Raw genomic sequence first — 15,808 nt, 5'->3', positions numbered from 1 at the left:
TCAAATAAGCACAGGATCATTATAGCAAAAGGTTCAGCTCAAGACGTAAGCACTTTTCATCAGAGGACATTTAAGTAATTAACAGGTTAAATTATCTTGGATTTATGATGGTTTGTACTTGGATCTCTGTGATTGGTTGTTGTTACCTTTGATTACCCAGCGCCCCTCTTGCGGAAGTAAGGCAAAGTTCACCCTGTTAGCTGTTAACATTCTAGTTGTTGCCCTGCTGTCTTCGCATACTACCAGCACAGTTTTGAATCTGGACACAAAGTTAAAATCCAGAACTACTTCATCATGTCTGTGCCTTTGGTTTTCGACGGGAAAGTTGTTATTGTCACTGGGGCCGGTGGAGGTAAATGACTGCTATCTTTTGCTAACATAGCTAGCTTCATTGGGATATGCTCATCTTGTTAATTGCTAACGTTTCGTTGTGCAAGGTGGTGTTGTGTTTTAGTGGTGGTTGACATGGTTGTGAAACCATTGTAAGGATTATTGCCAGTCATATTCTTATTTGTCTGGTAGCAACCGTGGCTAACTAACTAGCTATCCTAACCAGTAGTAGTGCTTGGTGGCTATGCGCTATGTCAGAAAGTAGCCAGTTTGCTAAGTTACTGGAGCAAGTTACCCACTGCTGTCATTGTTGCAACACTTTATACTTGAAACTGATTTCGCTCTGCCACACAGGACAAAGTACATTTCGCTAATTCCAGATACCTTATGTGAGGGCATTCTTGCAATAAAATGACCAGTATCCCATCCACGCATGAATACAACATGTACTGTGTTGGACACTTTGCCGCAACCGTAAGTCTTATTTTACATTTTCATTTGACCAAGTATTAACTGAAACTTATTTCCATAGGACTTGGGAGAGAATATGCATTGGCTTTTGGTGTGAGGGGTGCCTCAGTAGTTGGTAAGTATTGTGAATGTATATTTTTAAGATGTACATTTTAAATAAGCTGGCAACTATACAGAAAATATACTGTTCAATGCTTAGTTATTGGTTTAATTGTTTATCTTTTCTCTGCACACAGTTAATGACCTCGGAGGAGATATTAAAGGGGGAGGGAAGAGCTCCAATGCTGCTGATAAAGTCGTGGAAGAGATAAAAGCCAAGGGAGGCAAAGCAGTGGCTAACTATGGTGGGTAGATGGACCAAGTTATCTAACTCATTTGAACTTTTGCACATGGTTCAAGAGTCTTGAGTGGCCAACCTTCCAAATCCTGTCTAGAGCCCTGTAATCTGAAGTTAGGTTCAAGGCTATGTGGGCAGGTTACAGGGCAAAATCACAGCCTTGATAGTCTCATTCCGTCCTTCCATTGCCCAATTTTACTTCCTTATGTTTTTTTTTGAGCCCTCAATGAAACTACGACTGTAGACATCCAGAACTGTTTAGGAGCATTATATCAGCTGTGAAAAGGAGCCATGCACATTTGTCTACTGTTTGACGTTTCCCTTTTTTTACTTGGCCACCCAGAAGAGCATAGACTGGTTTCTTTCTTCCCAGAGTTTCTTTGCCACCATCACACCTTGGTTAGGCATTTTGGGGGTTTATTCTCATGTTTGCCCCACAGATTCTGTAGAAGATGGTGAGAAATTGATCCAGACTGCCCTGGATGCTTTTGGGCGAATAGGTGCGTATTTAGACAACTGTTTTCCTTGTTTTAAAACCAATAACACAATGCACATTTAACAATTTTAAACATAGCATGGCTGATGGTAAGTCAAGCATGATTATACAGTGCATTTGGAAAATATTCAGACTCTTGGACCTTATTAAAACATTTTTATTATGTTACAGCATTGTCTTCTTGGGTATGATGCTACAAGTTTGGGGAAAAACTCGCCAAATGCAGATGTGCTGTTCTTTGCAGATCCCCTCAAGTTCTGTCAGGTTGGATGTGGAGCGTCGCTGCACAGCTATTTTCAGGTCTCTCCAGAGATGTTCAAGTCCGGCCTCTCGCTGGACCACTCAAGGACATTCAGAGACTTGTCCAGAAGCCACTCCTGTGTTGTCTTGACTGTGTGCTTAGGGTTGTCCTGTTGGAAGGTGAACCTTCGCCCCAGCCTGAGGTTCTGAGCACTCTGGAGCAGATTTTCATCAAGGATCTCTGTACTTTTCTCTGTTCATCTTTCCCTCGAGCCTGATCAGTCTCCCAGTCCCTGCCACTGGAAAAACATCCCCATAGCATGATGCTGCTGCCACCACCATGCTTCACTCTAGGAATGGTGCCTAGTCTCCTCCAGATGTGATGCTTGGCATTCAGGCCAAAGAGTTACATTTTGGTTATTAGCCCAGCGAATCTTGTTTCTCATTTTCTGAGAGTCTTTTGGGTGCCTTTTGGCTAACTTCAAGGGGACTGTCATGTGGCTTCCCTCTGGCCACTCTACCATATAGGCCTGATTGGTGGAGTGCTGCAGTGATGGTTGTCCATCTGGAAGGTTCTCCCATCTGCACAGAGAAACTCGAGAGCTCTGTCAGTGACCATTGGGTTCTTCGTCAGGGAGGTGACCAAGGCTCTTCTCTGATTGCTCAGACTGGCCGGGCTGCTAGCTCTAGGAAGAGTCTTGGTGGTTCCAAACTTCTTCCATTTAACATGGCTGGAGAACTGATTTCTTGGGGACCTTCAATGCTGCAGACATTTTTTGGTACCCTTCCTCAGATCTGTGCCTCCACACAATCCTGTCTCTGAGCTCTATGGACAATTCTTCGACCTCATGGCTTGGTTTTTGCTCTGACATGCACTGTCAACTGTGTGACCTTTATATATAGAGAGATGTGTGCCTTACCAAATCATGTCCAATCAATTTAATTTACCACAGGTGGACTCCAATCAAGTTGTAGAAACATCAAGGATGATGACTGGTAACAGGATGCACCTGAGCTCAATTTCAAGCCTCATAGCAAAGGGTCTGAATACTTATGTAAATAAGGTATTTGTTATGTTATATAAATTTGCAAACATTTAACCTGTTTTTGCTTTATCATTTTTTGGGGGGAGTGGGGGGGGGGGGGGGGGGGGGGGGTCTGAATAAGGCTGTAACAAAAGTCAAGGGGTCTGAATACTTTCCGAATGCATTGTATGTTCAGGCTTGATTGTGCAGATGGTTTGTTTTGGCATCTTACAATACATGATTTGGTGATAAGAATTTTGATTTAAACAGACCTGTTACTTATCTTTTCCAGATATTGTTGTTAATAATGCTGGGTAAGAATGTGATTTTTCTAAATCCTTTTAATCAGATTTGATGACCACTTTTTTTACAAAATAAACTAAACTGTAGTGTTTCAGATGGATATGTGACATAGAAAACTATTCAATTTGACTCAATGTATATAATTGAATAGAGGCCAAAGTGAACAACATCCTGTTTTATTGATTTCAAGGATACTTCGGGATCGTTCCTTTGGCAGAACGAGTGATTTGGATTGGGGTAAGGAGTTTATTTCTGAGTACACATTCATTCTGTCAATCATCACGGAAGGAGAATATTGCATATTAAACAGTCATATGGAACGAATAGTAAATGTCTATCAGCCTGGAGAAGAGCTTTAATTCCAAGGACTTTAGCGTAGAGAAATGAATGACAAATACAGTCTGAGTAGTAATTTGCAAGAACAGGATAACCTCTACTGTAATGCATCATTTGAGCCTGGTTCCTTTCTAGGTTTCTTCCTGGTTCTGGCCTTTTCTAGGGAGTTTTTCCCAGCCACCGTGCTTCTACACCTGCATTGTTTGCTGTTTGTGTTTTTAGGCTGGGTTTCTGTACAGCACTTTGTGACAATGGCTGATGTAAAAAGGCCTTTTATAAATACATTTGCTTGTATTTCAGACCTCATCCATAGAGTCCACCTGAGAGGGTCCTTCATGGTCACTAGAGCTGCCTGGAACCACATGAAGAAGCAGAAGTTTGGGAGGTGATGTCAAGGGTCAGACCCAGCACCATGTTGCCTATGTAAAAGGAAGTAGAGCTGACTGTTCTGCTGAATCCCAAATCGTACCCTAGAGCAGGCTCTGCAGTCCTGTAGATCAGTGTGGATTGGATAGGAATAAGCAACGTGGTAATTGCCTTCTGATAGCCTGGATAGAATTCTCACCACTGATTTGCTGTCATCTTTTCCAGGGGTTTTTAAAGTGGGGTCCGTGGAGGTACTTCAGGGGGTCGCGGCTAGACGCCAATTTCTGTTCTCAACTCTGGCCTACATGGGCTTGGTTGGCTCACAGGGAGTTGGCCCCCAACTCCATACAACAAAATTCCCAATGACAAATTGTGCAGAATTGCAGGAAATTTGCTTGAAAATGGCTAAATTTGCAACCCATGCCAAGAGATGGGCCTTTAAAATGTTCCTGCTCTGGACTTGGTTTGTCCGGACATGTACTGCCAAAGTCCTAGTAAAACTCCCTGCATGCTATTTTTTTTCTTTTATCTCACTCAAGTTGTTCTGATTATGAAGGGGGGTCCCTGATGACTCGGTCCCCGGGCCCAAAAAGTTTGAGAACCCCTTGACCCACTCAATAATTTCAGCTCATAAGCAGTGCCTAGGGATTCAGAATTCCTTTTGTACATTCAATCAATCCAGCTCTCATACTGAACACACTCCAAACAGTTAGGTAATGGCCGGTGCGGAGTACAGAGCTGTTTCAGTTAGGTAATGGCCGGTGCGGAGTACAGAGCTGTTTCAGGTTTGCGCACAGGTGGACCCTGTCTTAAATTAACGTTGAGAAATCGTCCTTATGATACCCCTTGATTTGCAGCATCGGCACCAAGAATACGTGAGAAAACGGTCTTCAAATGTTGTAGAATAGTTTTTAGGAGGTTGTTAGCGTTTGACAGGTAGTGAAGCGGATGGGTTTCTTAGCTATCGTTGTTGCCACGTGCCTGAAACGGCCTTGGCGCTTCAGTCTAATTCAGTGCACAGTGTTGAATCAACGTGCCACGGTGCCCTGTCTGTTCCCAGGATCATCATGACTTCATCGGCTGCTGGCATCTATGGCAATTTTGGGCAGGCGAACTATAGTGCGGCGAAGCTGGGTCTGCTGGGATTGGCCAACACCCTAGCCATCGAGGGCCAAAAGTACAACATCCACTGCAACACCATCGCCCCGACCGCAGGCTCGCGCCTCACAGAGACTGTTATGCCCCCAGGTCAGAGGAGCTGCTGAGGAATGGCTCTGAACAGGCTGAGCAGCACACATTACTGGGTCATTTCATTAAGACTCAATGATTTCAGTTGATCTGTTGTGTAATATTGCGATGAGTTACCAGTGCTTGGCATGTACTGATGGGTGCCTGTACTCATTGTGGGTGCCGGTATTGTTTTAATTTAGATGCAGGAGCTCTACATAATTTTGAGTTAATATTCTATTAAAGCAATAAGGCCTGAGGGGTTGTGGTATATGGCCGATATACCACGGCTAAGGGCTGTTCTTATGTGCGACTGAACATGGTGTGCCTGGATACAGCCCAGAGCCGTGGTGTATATTGGCAATATACCACAAATCCCAGAGGTGCCTTATTGCTATTACAAACTGGGTACCAATGTAATTAGAGCAGTAAAAATACATATTTTTGGCATACCTGTGGTATACGGTCTGATATACCATGGCTTTCAGCCAATCAGCATTCAGGGCTCAAACCACCCAGTTTAATACAGGAACTCAAGCAGGAGAAAACATTTGAGGTGCCGGTACTCTGCTCTAGTGATCTGCCTAAGTCGAGCACTGTTGCATCATGTAATATTGACATGTAAATGTGTTACGAAAGTTTGTCAAACTAGTGCACTCACAAACTGAGTAAACACTGAGATTAATCATGCGTTCTGACAAATGACATTTATTTATGGGTTGGGCATTTTAATGAGGTGTCGTAGATTGCTTTGGTGGGCTTGGCTGACATCTGTGATTTTCTTCTCTGGTGTCTGCCACGTGATGTCCTTTTCATATCCCATATGAAAGTCGTGTGATATGGTCCCCTTTGCTGGTATTAAAAAAAAAAAAAAGTATCTTAAACTGTAGGACATGGGTGTCAAACTCATTCCACGGAGGGCCGAGTGTCTTGCGTTTTCACTCCTCCCTTGTACTTGATTGCTGAATTAAGGTCACTAATTAGTAAGGAACTCCCCTCACCTGGTTGTTTAGGTCTTCATTGAGAGGAAAAAACAGATCTGCGGACACTCGGCCCTCTGTGGAATGAGTTCGACACCTGTCTTATGGTTTATAAAGATTAAAAAACCAGCATATCCCCACAATGTGCAAACCTTTTCATGTTATTAGCAACTTAACATGTAGCTTTTTTTGTCGTAGTTCTGTGTGAGTCCTTGAAAGCAGAATACGTGGCGCCCCTAGTTCTGTGGCTGTCTCATGACCAGTGTCAGGAAAATGGAGGCCTGTTCGAGGTTTGTTTGAGAACTGTATGAAATGTTCACTTATGCCTTTAACTGTGTCGCCTTACTCCCAATCCTTCCTGATTATTCTGTTAATGTTCTCTCCCTGTTAAGGTTGGTGCTGGCTGGATTGGAAAATGTGAGTTGAATTTATTATTCTCATTTGGGAGTATTTTCACCGTTCTACAATATTTTCCATCAATGTGTTTTGTGTAGTGCGCTGGGAGCGTTCACAGGGCCGCATTGTGAGGAAGAAGAACCAGGGCATGTTTCCTGAGACTGTACGAGACCAGTGGGACAACATCTGTGACTTCACCAATGCCACCAAACCTGCCAACATCAATGGTAACCAAGTCAAGCAGCCCTTAGACTGAACACCTATGCTGGCATATTTTGCCTCTGTCAGATACATTACAGATATTAGTCATTGACTTATACACAGATGTATTGAATTTAACCTTTTTTTTTGACAATAGTATAAAATGCAGAAAATGACTGACTAGGTAGGTGTCAGTGAAACACTCAATAGTCCACCTGCAGTAAATGCTGGAACTCTTTTGGTGTTGTAATAACAACCAATTTCATGGGAAAAGGTCTGCAGTGTAAACTGAGTGGCTGACCAGGGATCAAACCTCTAAGAGAAGTGAACAAACTCATTTGCTTGTGCTGTTATGACACAATGTCAACTCCACCACTGGTATTTCCCCCTCGTCTTTGAATGAAGAGCACAGTACAGTATCGAGCGGAGCGCCTTTGGGTCAGACACAGAAGAGAACATGACAAGGGTTCATTATTCCCTCCTCCCTCGGCTTGCCCTTGGATGTGCAGCAGCCTGGGGGTGGCAGCCTCCAGAGGAGTGCCTCATTACCATGACTTTGTAGTGCTCCTCATTTGTACCTTATTAGAGGACTTTTGGCCGTCTTTGTTCCACAACGTCCTTATTGAGTGAATATAATGAATCTCCTCTTATCCCATTTTTTTTATTTTTAGAGTCCGTGGCCACATTGGTGGAGGTGCTGTCAAGAGTGGAGACTGATGAGGGAATTGCCCCCAACCCCACCAGCGCTATGGCTACTGCTGCATCTGGGATCAGTCCTGTGAGTGGAGAGGTCAACAGTACTAGGCTAGAATGAAGTGACGTCATGCATGTTGGTGACAGATGGTCCCATAATGATGCTCTGTGGGCCATGTCTTCAAAGATGTTGTTTGGAGTGTCTTTGACACCAAGGGGCCATGTCTCCAAATCAAACAGTCCCTGGCAGGCTGATGTCAATGTATCCCTAGCTGACCTACGGGGCCTGGTTCTACCTAAAGGCATGCTTAGTAAATGACATGGCTTGTGTCCACTTCGTTCTGTGCTGATTGTCGCTGTGCTTCCCCTTCAGCTGGAGGCGGTGGGACAGAAGCTTCCGGAGTCGACCTTCAGCTACTCCCAAACTCAGTGCATCCTGTACGCCCTAGGAGTGGGCATGTCCACCAAGGATGACGACCACCTCAAGTTCCTGTATGAGGGCCACGAGGACTTTAGCTGTCTGCCCACCTTCGGGGTCATCCCCTCCCAGGCGGCCATGATGGACGGAGGGCTAGGTTCCGTGCCTGGACTCAACTTTGACTTCACCAGGGTAAAAGCTCCAGGAAACAATCCCAATCATCTTTATTTCCCCAAGTACAGTAGAATTTACAGTTTTATATGCATTATATAGAAAATAGATGCAGTAAACTCAGAACTCATCCCATACAGAAGTGGCAAGCAACTGTTGCTGTTCTCACATTTAATTTAGTGGGTAAATAATACATTTTTATTTTGCTTGGAGCAAAAACTGAAACCGCTATTGTCACGTAACCAATTTACTCACCTTTGTTCATTCTGATATTGTCACTCAGTTGTTGCATGGAGAGCAGTATCTGGAGCTTTTCCAACCATTACCCACCTCCGGTATGTGTGCCCATTACAGAAGTATCTCTGAGAACAACATTTTCTGCTTACAAAAGCCTGTTATTGAAAATAATTTGTCTGCATTTGCAGGAACACTGACGTCTCAGGCTAGAATCGCAGATGTGTTGGACAAAGGATCTGGCGCAGTCATTCTCCTGGATGGTTAGTTTTGTTAAGCTTACTTCCTTGTCCCTGAGAATTGGTGTGGTAGAGTAAAGGGTTTATAAGTGACATTCCACAGGGTTGAATGAGATGAGCAAAGAAATAGCAGAGGAACTTTAACAATTTAGTTATGGACCTGATATTAAAGGAAGGAAATTGAACACATGCAGTCTAAAGATTCTTTCAGAGAAACTTGAAAGAATATTTTATTTTCTCCTGTGGAATGTAACATTTTTTTTTTTTTTAAGTTTCATTATTGGTGTAAAAAAAAATAAGCTATTTAGCAGGCACTTTTATGCAAAGCGACTTCATCATCTGCACACATTTTAAGTCCACTGTCCTGGCATTGCAAGCACCACGCTGTACCAACTGAGCTACAGAGGACCATTTGGAAGATAACAACATTGTTTTTCTCCACAGTCCACACGTACAGTGGTAAAGAGCTGTTGTGTTACAACCAGTACTCTCTGTTCATCGTGGGGGCTGGTGGCTTTGGAGGAAAGAGAACATCTGATAAAGCAATGGTAACAAGGAGTCTGTTAACAACACCAATGCTTTCAAACTATTCAGAAGTACTACCATTATTTCTTTCTAGAACAAAATGGTTGACTCTTACTAATTTTCTTTCAACGTAACTTAATCTCACTCTTTCAGAGCACAGTAGCGCATCCAAACAGAAGTCCTGATGCTGTGATGACTGACACCACAACAAGAGACCAGGTTTGTTGTTCCATCTAGTGTATACACTGGTTTTCACTACTAGTGCCCAAACTGTTAGGATTTTTACAAAAGTTGAAGCATCAAATAAGTAGCCATAATGGCTCAACGGGAGCCCGACACTCAAGATATTTCTAAAAGGAGTGACTTGACATTGATTCCACGCTTTCAGGCTGCCTTGTATCGTCTGAGTGGGGACTGGAACCCCCTCCACATAGACCCCAGCTTTGCAGCAATGGGAGGTGAGTCTTCTGACCTGGTACCAGATCTGTTTTGGCAATCGTGTCAACTCCTTGTCATGCCAAAAGAAGAGTGCCAAGGAGTTGACATGATTGCACCAACAGATCTGGCACCAAGCTTTGACTCTTTAAAATGAATAAAACACTGCACAGTGTTATGCAGGATATTGTGTTGAATCATAAAGACCTCTTCTCTCCATTTTTCAGGATTCAAATCCCCTATTCTGCATGGCCTGTGCTCCTTTGGGTTTGCGGCTAGGCATGTGCTGAAGCAGTATGCCAACAACGATGCCTCCAGATTCAAGTCCATCAAGGTGAAGCACGATCTTGGATCTTAACGTCATAGACTGAATAGAACGTCCGTTCCCATTCAAGTCAATGATGGCATAATGGGGGAACTGGCGGAAAATATACAAAAAATATACAATATACAAAAAATATATTCAATTGCATGAGCCACATCAGTTAACTTTCTACATTACCATGGAAACCAGGCAGCCATTGCGAGTGTACCCTTGAGTTTACCGGTCAAATTGCCGGGATTAGAGGTTCCAAAACTGTTAACAGTTCCCGTATATATTTTTGGAGCTTGGCACTTAATCAAGAAAAATAAGAACACCCTACCGTTGCTCTTGACTATCACTGACTTTGCTGATAGCTGCTTTGAGGAAGGTTTGACTTATGACTGTGAGATGTGGTTGTCTCACCTAGCTACCTTTTTAAGATGGGTGCTCTAACTGTAAGTCACTCTGGATAAGAGTGTCTGCTAAATGTCTAGAATTGAAAATGTAATAAGCTATTTTTAAATGACTAGAATTGAAAATGTAATAAGCTCTTTTTAAATGACTTTTTCCTGGTTCCTACTGTAGGTTCGCTTTGTAAAGCCAGTGCTACCAGGCCAGTCTCTACAGACTGAGATGTGGAAAGAAGGAAACCGAATTCACATTCAGTGCAAAGTGAGCAGTTTTATCATGGTTGTGCAAGAGGTTAATAGTGATCCATTAAGATTAAAAGAATTACCCAAATTAAGTCCAGTAACCTTTTTCCATGTGATACAGAATATCCAGGTTAAATTGATTGGGTTATGTCTTATTCCTCAGGTCAAAGAGAGCGGTGCTGTGGTTTTGTCAGGTGCCTATGTGGACTTGCATGCTGCTGCAGATGGCTCCCCACAAATTCTTCCTGAGGTACATCAGTCAGACTCTTAATGTGTGATGCAAAATCCCAAAGGTGGAAATGACCTCTGACTCGTTTTCCTGTTTTGAACCCTTCTAGGCAGGGGGACTCAAGAGTGAGCTGGTGTTTGCTGAGATCGGCCGTCGCATTAAGGACCTAGGGGCTGAGATGGTGAAGAAGGTCAATGCAGTGTTTGGCTGGGAGATCACCAAGGGAGGAAACACTGCAGCCCAGTGGAGTAAGTGAACCCTTGTTGCTTTCCAAGCCCTCCTGTCAATCAATGCCGTCATGTTGAACCTATGCAGCCTGCTTCCCGGGGCCTGATTACGCCAAGTCTTGGACTAAAAATGATTCTCGATGGAGAATTACCATTGTGCACTTTAGTCTACTACTAAACTTAATCTGGATCTGGGAAACTGTCCCATAGTGTAAATGCCTCAACCATAATTTCATTATGCTCTCCCCCCAGCCATTGATTTGAAAACTGGAGCTGGCGCCTTGCACAAGGGCCCATACAGTGGCAAAACCGATGTGACCATCACTGTATCTGATGATGACTTCATGGAAGTAGTGCAGGGAAAACTCAACCCTCAGAAGGTACAGACATTTCCCCAAGCCTACATGCCTGGCAAAATCTGAGACACTGTAGAAAGCTGCAAGGTGACTCAGCAGAGAACTGCCAATGTGTAGCACATTCACACTTCAAAGCTTTTTAAAACTTAGTTTAAAAAAAAAAATAAGTACATCCCAGTAAGAGTGGGTTTTCTTGGCAGGAATGAGCTACATTTCACCTTTCATTGTTTTGTGACTTTAGATCAGGGATGGATAACTGGCGGCCCCTCCTTTCTGTAGGCCCGCGGATCAATTTCAGTAAAATAAAATGAGGGGTGGAGGGAACAATTTTAATGTTGAGAGGTAGAATACACAAGTTGCAGTTTTGAGAAACTGCTGATGCACAACAAATTTCAACAATTTCACTTAAGGCCCCCAAAAGGCTAGGATAGCCTTTCACTGCCTGTGTGCCACTGCAGCTCATCATGAGTAAAGATTTTTTGTGGCTCCCACCCCAATCAAAGTTGCCCTTCCCTAATTTTTATACAGAACAAAAATGTTGGTTTCATGTGCTGAAATAATATCCCAGACATTTTTCATATGCGCAAAAAGCTCCTCTCAAAATTGTGCACAAATTTGTTGACATCCCTGTTAGTGAGCATGTCTCCTTTGCCAAGATAATCCATCCACCTGACAGGTGTGGCATATCAAGCAGCTGAGGAAATGGCATGAAAATAAAAGGCCACTCTAAAATGTATTTTTTTTTCTTCACACAACACAATGCCACATGTCTTGAGGGAGTGTGTAGTTAGCATGCTGACTACAGGAAAGTTCACCAGAGCTGTTGCAAGAGAATTGCTCATTTCTCTACCATAAGCCGTCTCAATATCATTTTTAGAGAATTTGGCAGTATGTCACAACCGCAGACCACGTGTAAACCACGCCAACCCAGGACTTCCACATCTGGCTTCATCACCTGCGGGTTGTACTGAGACGTGCCACCTGGACAGCTGATAAATATGGGTTTGCACAACTGAAGAATTACTGCACAAACTGTCAGAAACCGTCTCTGGGAAGTTCAGCTGCATGCTCGTCGTTCTCACCAGGGTGTTGACCTGACTGCAGTTCAGCATCGCAATTCCTTGAAGCTGAAAATTTCCCAGTCCTTCCATGGCCTGCATACTCACCAGACATGTCACCGTTGAGCCTATTTGGAATGCTCTGGATCGACGTGTACGACAGCGTGTTCCTGTTCCCACCAATAGCCATCAACTTCACACATGCCAATGAAGGAGACAACATTCCTCAGGCCACACAAATCAACAACCTGAGCAAATATGCGAAGGAATCACCAGATACTGACTGGTTTTCTGATCCGACCTTACCAAAACAAATCTGACCAACCTATTCATATCTGTATTCCCAGTCATGTGAAATCCATAGATTAGGGCCTAATTAATTTTCTTCAATTGACTGATTTCCTTATGAACTGTAAATCTTATTGTTGAATTTGATATTTTTGTTCAGTGTAACTCCAGGAAGCCCTTAGCTTATGACCGTTTTAATATGGGGTTGTAAGAGCATATTTTTCTCAGTGACCTGAGACTTGTACTTGTTCTTCCAGGCGTTCTTTGCAGGCAAGCTGAAAGTGCGAGGGAACATCATGCTGAGCCAGAAGCTGGAGGTGATCCTTAAAGACTATGCTAAACTGTGAGGTTGAGCAAAAGGAGAACCACTCAGTTATCTAACGTGTTTGTTTCACCTGAGGTAGCAGCATTAATTGCCAATGTGCATAAAGAAGACAAGTCACGTCATTGTTTTAACACCATCCACAGAGTTCTCCAATGTGCCAATAAATCAGCACAATGTTATTTTCCTTGTTTTTTTCAAATTGCACCTCTTCTGTTGCAGTAATTTGACCTGGATTTCAATGCATCATATCTGGTGAAATAACCTAAATGAGTTAAAATGATAATTTAATGCTATTTCAACAAGTAGCCACATTACACTGAGTGTTAGCTGGGGCTGCGATCATGATTTTTACTTTGACGCTGATGAAATGTATAGGGACGTTTTATTAAACAGCGCCATCAAAGCTGCTGATGTGCAATTCTGAATGTCAAGTCAGATGACGGGTGCATGGGGCCAATAAATTACTGGGCTATGCAGTAGGTGGGACAAACTGTACATGAACAATATACTATAGTGTCAACTGGGGATGCTTGCTGTATTCCAGGGCAATGAAGAAAAGGCAAGCAGAACCTGTCTGCTGTGCTACATTTTTTTCACTAAAATTGCATTTGTGCTCCCAGATTAGGCATAGTTAAGTGTCCTGACTTCCCTAAAATCCAATGTAACCCACATTAAGTGTTGGCTTGGTGCTACACTAATTTCTAATAAATCTTACGCACTTTCATCATGTGGCTTCTGACGGGGATAAACTTTTTAATCAAGGTTCCAAACAGACAAGTGTACATTTAAGTTGCTTTATTATATTACACTTGTAAATCTGACTTATTCATAAAATTAGCTTTCTGAGCATATTCACAGTGTAAAGGAAGAAAAACATGGAACCCCTATTGTATATGATGGTTCTAGTTAAATACTCATCCCTTGTCTGCGATAGCATATTACACTAAGCAATTTGTATATCTCCTACGCATTGTTGATTAAAGATTTTATTCAATTACTTTGCAATGAGTATGCAGTGAAATGTGTTTTACAGGGACAGTTGTACTGCACCCCGGGAGGAAATTAGGGTTAAGTGCCTTGCTCAAGAGCACACCGATTTTTCACCTCAGGGTTTCGAAACAGCGACCTTTCGGTTACTGGCCCAACGCTCTAACCATAAATCAATGTACTTTGATTCTTATATCTGCCCCTGGAGGAAGTGAAACAAACCCAGTTCTGCATCATGATCAGGCACTGTTGTTTAAACACAATCCATAAATATTACTGGTATTTCACAAAATTGTCTTCATAAAGCAGGACTTGCTAAAACATCACAGTAAAGTTGTGAGGTGTAGTTTGTTCTATTTACAGAATGCAATAACGTCATTCCAGCTTATACCCCAAATATAGATGTGTGACAGTATGCCAAGGGGGGTGAAGTTATTGGGAATAATAGATATCACAATATACATGGGCCTAGATTCAATCTATAAGTTACAAGGTCATTTCCTGAAGGCAATGCATTTTGTAAAAATAAAAAGCTATTGTTCAAACCACACAAGTACCCCACTAAGGCAGCCAAATTATTTTTTATACCTAGCAGATGTGATTGGTCAAAAGACCAATTAGTGGATAAAAGATAATTGGGCCGCTTGTCTAAATGCATCCTCACTGACAAGCTAGTTAACCAGTTTGTAAAGTCAATTTCATGTTAGCAAAGGTAAATCCACAATTTAAGTGACTTATCTATGCATTTGTGGTTGATTTGGGGATGGGAGGAGGAAAGTGCGGTGTTGAGTATGAAACTGTTTAATTCCAAGACACTCATTGAAATTAGTGCTCTCTTTCTCTTATTGGCTAATGGGTGCTTACTTGATAGTTACAACATTCTGTCTAAAATAATCAAGGGGAAGAACAGACCAATTATATTGGGTTTCCCTGATAAGTGGGTCCTTAAAGCTACATGTGTACCTCCAATAAAATGATCACTTGATTGGTCAATTGCACACAAGGTTCAACCAGAACTAAATACCACTCAACAATACCTAGGGGAAATGGGTGCAGTACCAGTATGAGTTAGATTTATAAGAACACATCACCACTGTTTGAATCTAGACCACAACAATACTAAACAGAATATTATACTTAAGGCTTGGCTTGCTCTCTGGGATCTAAACTATGCACTGCATATCATTTTACCATATTTATGAGCAAACAAAGCGAATTCCTTATGATTCGATAATGTGCTTTATATCAACTGGCCTTAACTCAAGCAAGCAGGGATGTCAGTATTTTACAGTCTTAAAATGGATGCAGAGCACTGTAGAAACACCTGACATCCCAAATCATACACTGCACAGATCTCATCTCTACATGTAAGATTCCAATATGATTGCCTTAGAAAAGTGATCACTGGTGAGAGGAGGAAGCTTGCGTCCGTTTTTGAGTGTCCTCTCCTTGTGCAGACAGACAGTCAGTCCCTCCACACTCATCTTGCAGTAACTTGTGCAAACAAAGGCAGTCTTGGTCACGTAAACCACAAGCTGAGGCTGTGCTTAGTTAGCTAAATGATGAACTTGACGTCGTTCTTCAGGTTGCCATTGTTGACGCTGAAGCGGTCAGGGAGAATCCTCATCTTCATGGTACCATCGGCGCCACACGAAAATATGTGGTTGGCCGGGCCCACCTCGATCTGCATCACGCCCGTGCCCAGATTCCGGAACAGGGACTGGCGAGCGTGCTCGTTGGGGAACTGATGCAGTAAGCACTGCATGGACAGGCTCCACACCTGCAACATCACACCACAGTCAGGGTTGGAGCAACCTTTTTGTTATTTTTGCATACGATTTATGGATTTAAATCTTTAACATGCTATACAGGGGGGAACCAAATATCTATTGTAATCCTGATTTTGCAATAGGCTGCTCCCACCACCCTACTCCCCTTGAACCTCCCAAAATCCACAA

General features: G+C 42.7%; 2 protein-coding genes across 9 annotated transcripts in view; one reads left to right on the top strand and one right to left on the bottom strand.

The window, feature by feature from the left end:
- Positions 1-122: 122 nt before the first annotated feature.
- On the top strand, positions 123-13,860 carry hsd17b4 (hydroxysteroid (17-beta) dehydrogenase 4). The gene is made up of 24 exons (XM_021605246.2): positions 123-352; positions 863-916; positions 1,038-1,145; positions 1,579-1,638; positions 3,192-3,213; positions 3,393-3,439; positions 3,839-3,923; positions 4,965-5,152; positions 6,310-6,401; positions 6,504-6,528; positions 6,606-6,734; positions 7,380-7,486; positions 7,775-8,011; positions 8,274-8,325; positions 8,416-8,487; positions 8,908-9,011; positions 9,142-9,207; positions 9,377-9,446; positions 9,651-9,757; positions 10,313-10,399; positions 10,544-10,630; positions 10,719-10,857; positions 11,089-11,216; positions 12,796-13,860. Exons 1-24 carry the CDS (start codon positions 295-297, stop codon positions 12,883-12,885), a joined length of 2,214 nt encoding a protein of 737 aa, XP_021460921.1. The 5' UTR covers positions 123-294; the 3' UTR covers positions 12,886-13,860.
- The window catches only part of LOC110525262 (dmX-like protein 1), a 63,077-nt gene continuing 60,912 nt past the window's right edge, over positions 13,644-15,808 (bottom strand). For all 8 annotated transcript variants that reach the window (XM_036979408.1, XM_036979401.1, XM_036979403.1 and 5 more), the window contains one exon: positions 13,644-15,630. In XM_036979408.1, the coding sequence (XP_036835303.1) occupies positions 15,406-15,630 (225 nt within the window). In that variant the 3' untranslated portion in view covers positions 13,644-15,405. The remainder of the gene's footprint in view (positions 15,631-15,808) is intronic.

Source organism: Oncorhynchus mykiss, chromosome 6 (assembly GCF_013265735.2).
Source record: "Oncorhynchus mykiss isolate Arlee chromosome 6, USDA_OmykA_1.1, whole genome shotgun sequence".
Lineage (NCBI taxonomy): Eukaryota > Metazoa > Chordata > Actinopteri > Salmoniformes > Salmonidae > Oncorhynchus > Oncorhynchus mykiss.
This window is presented reverse-complemented; position numbering and strand designations above follow the sequence as displayed.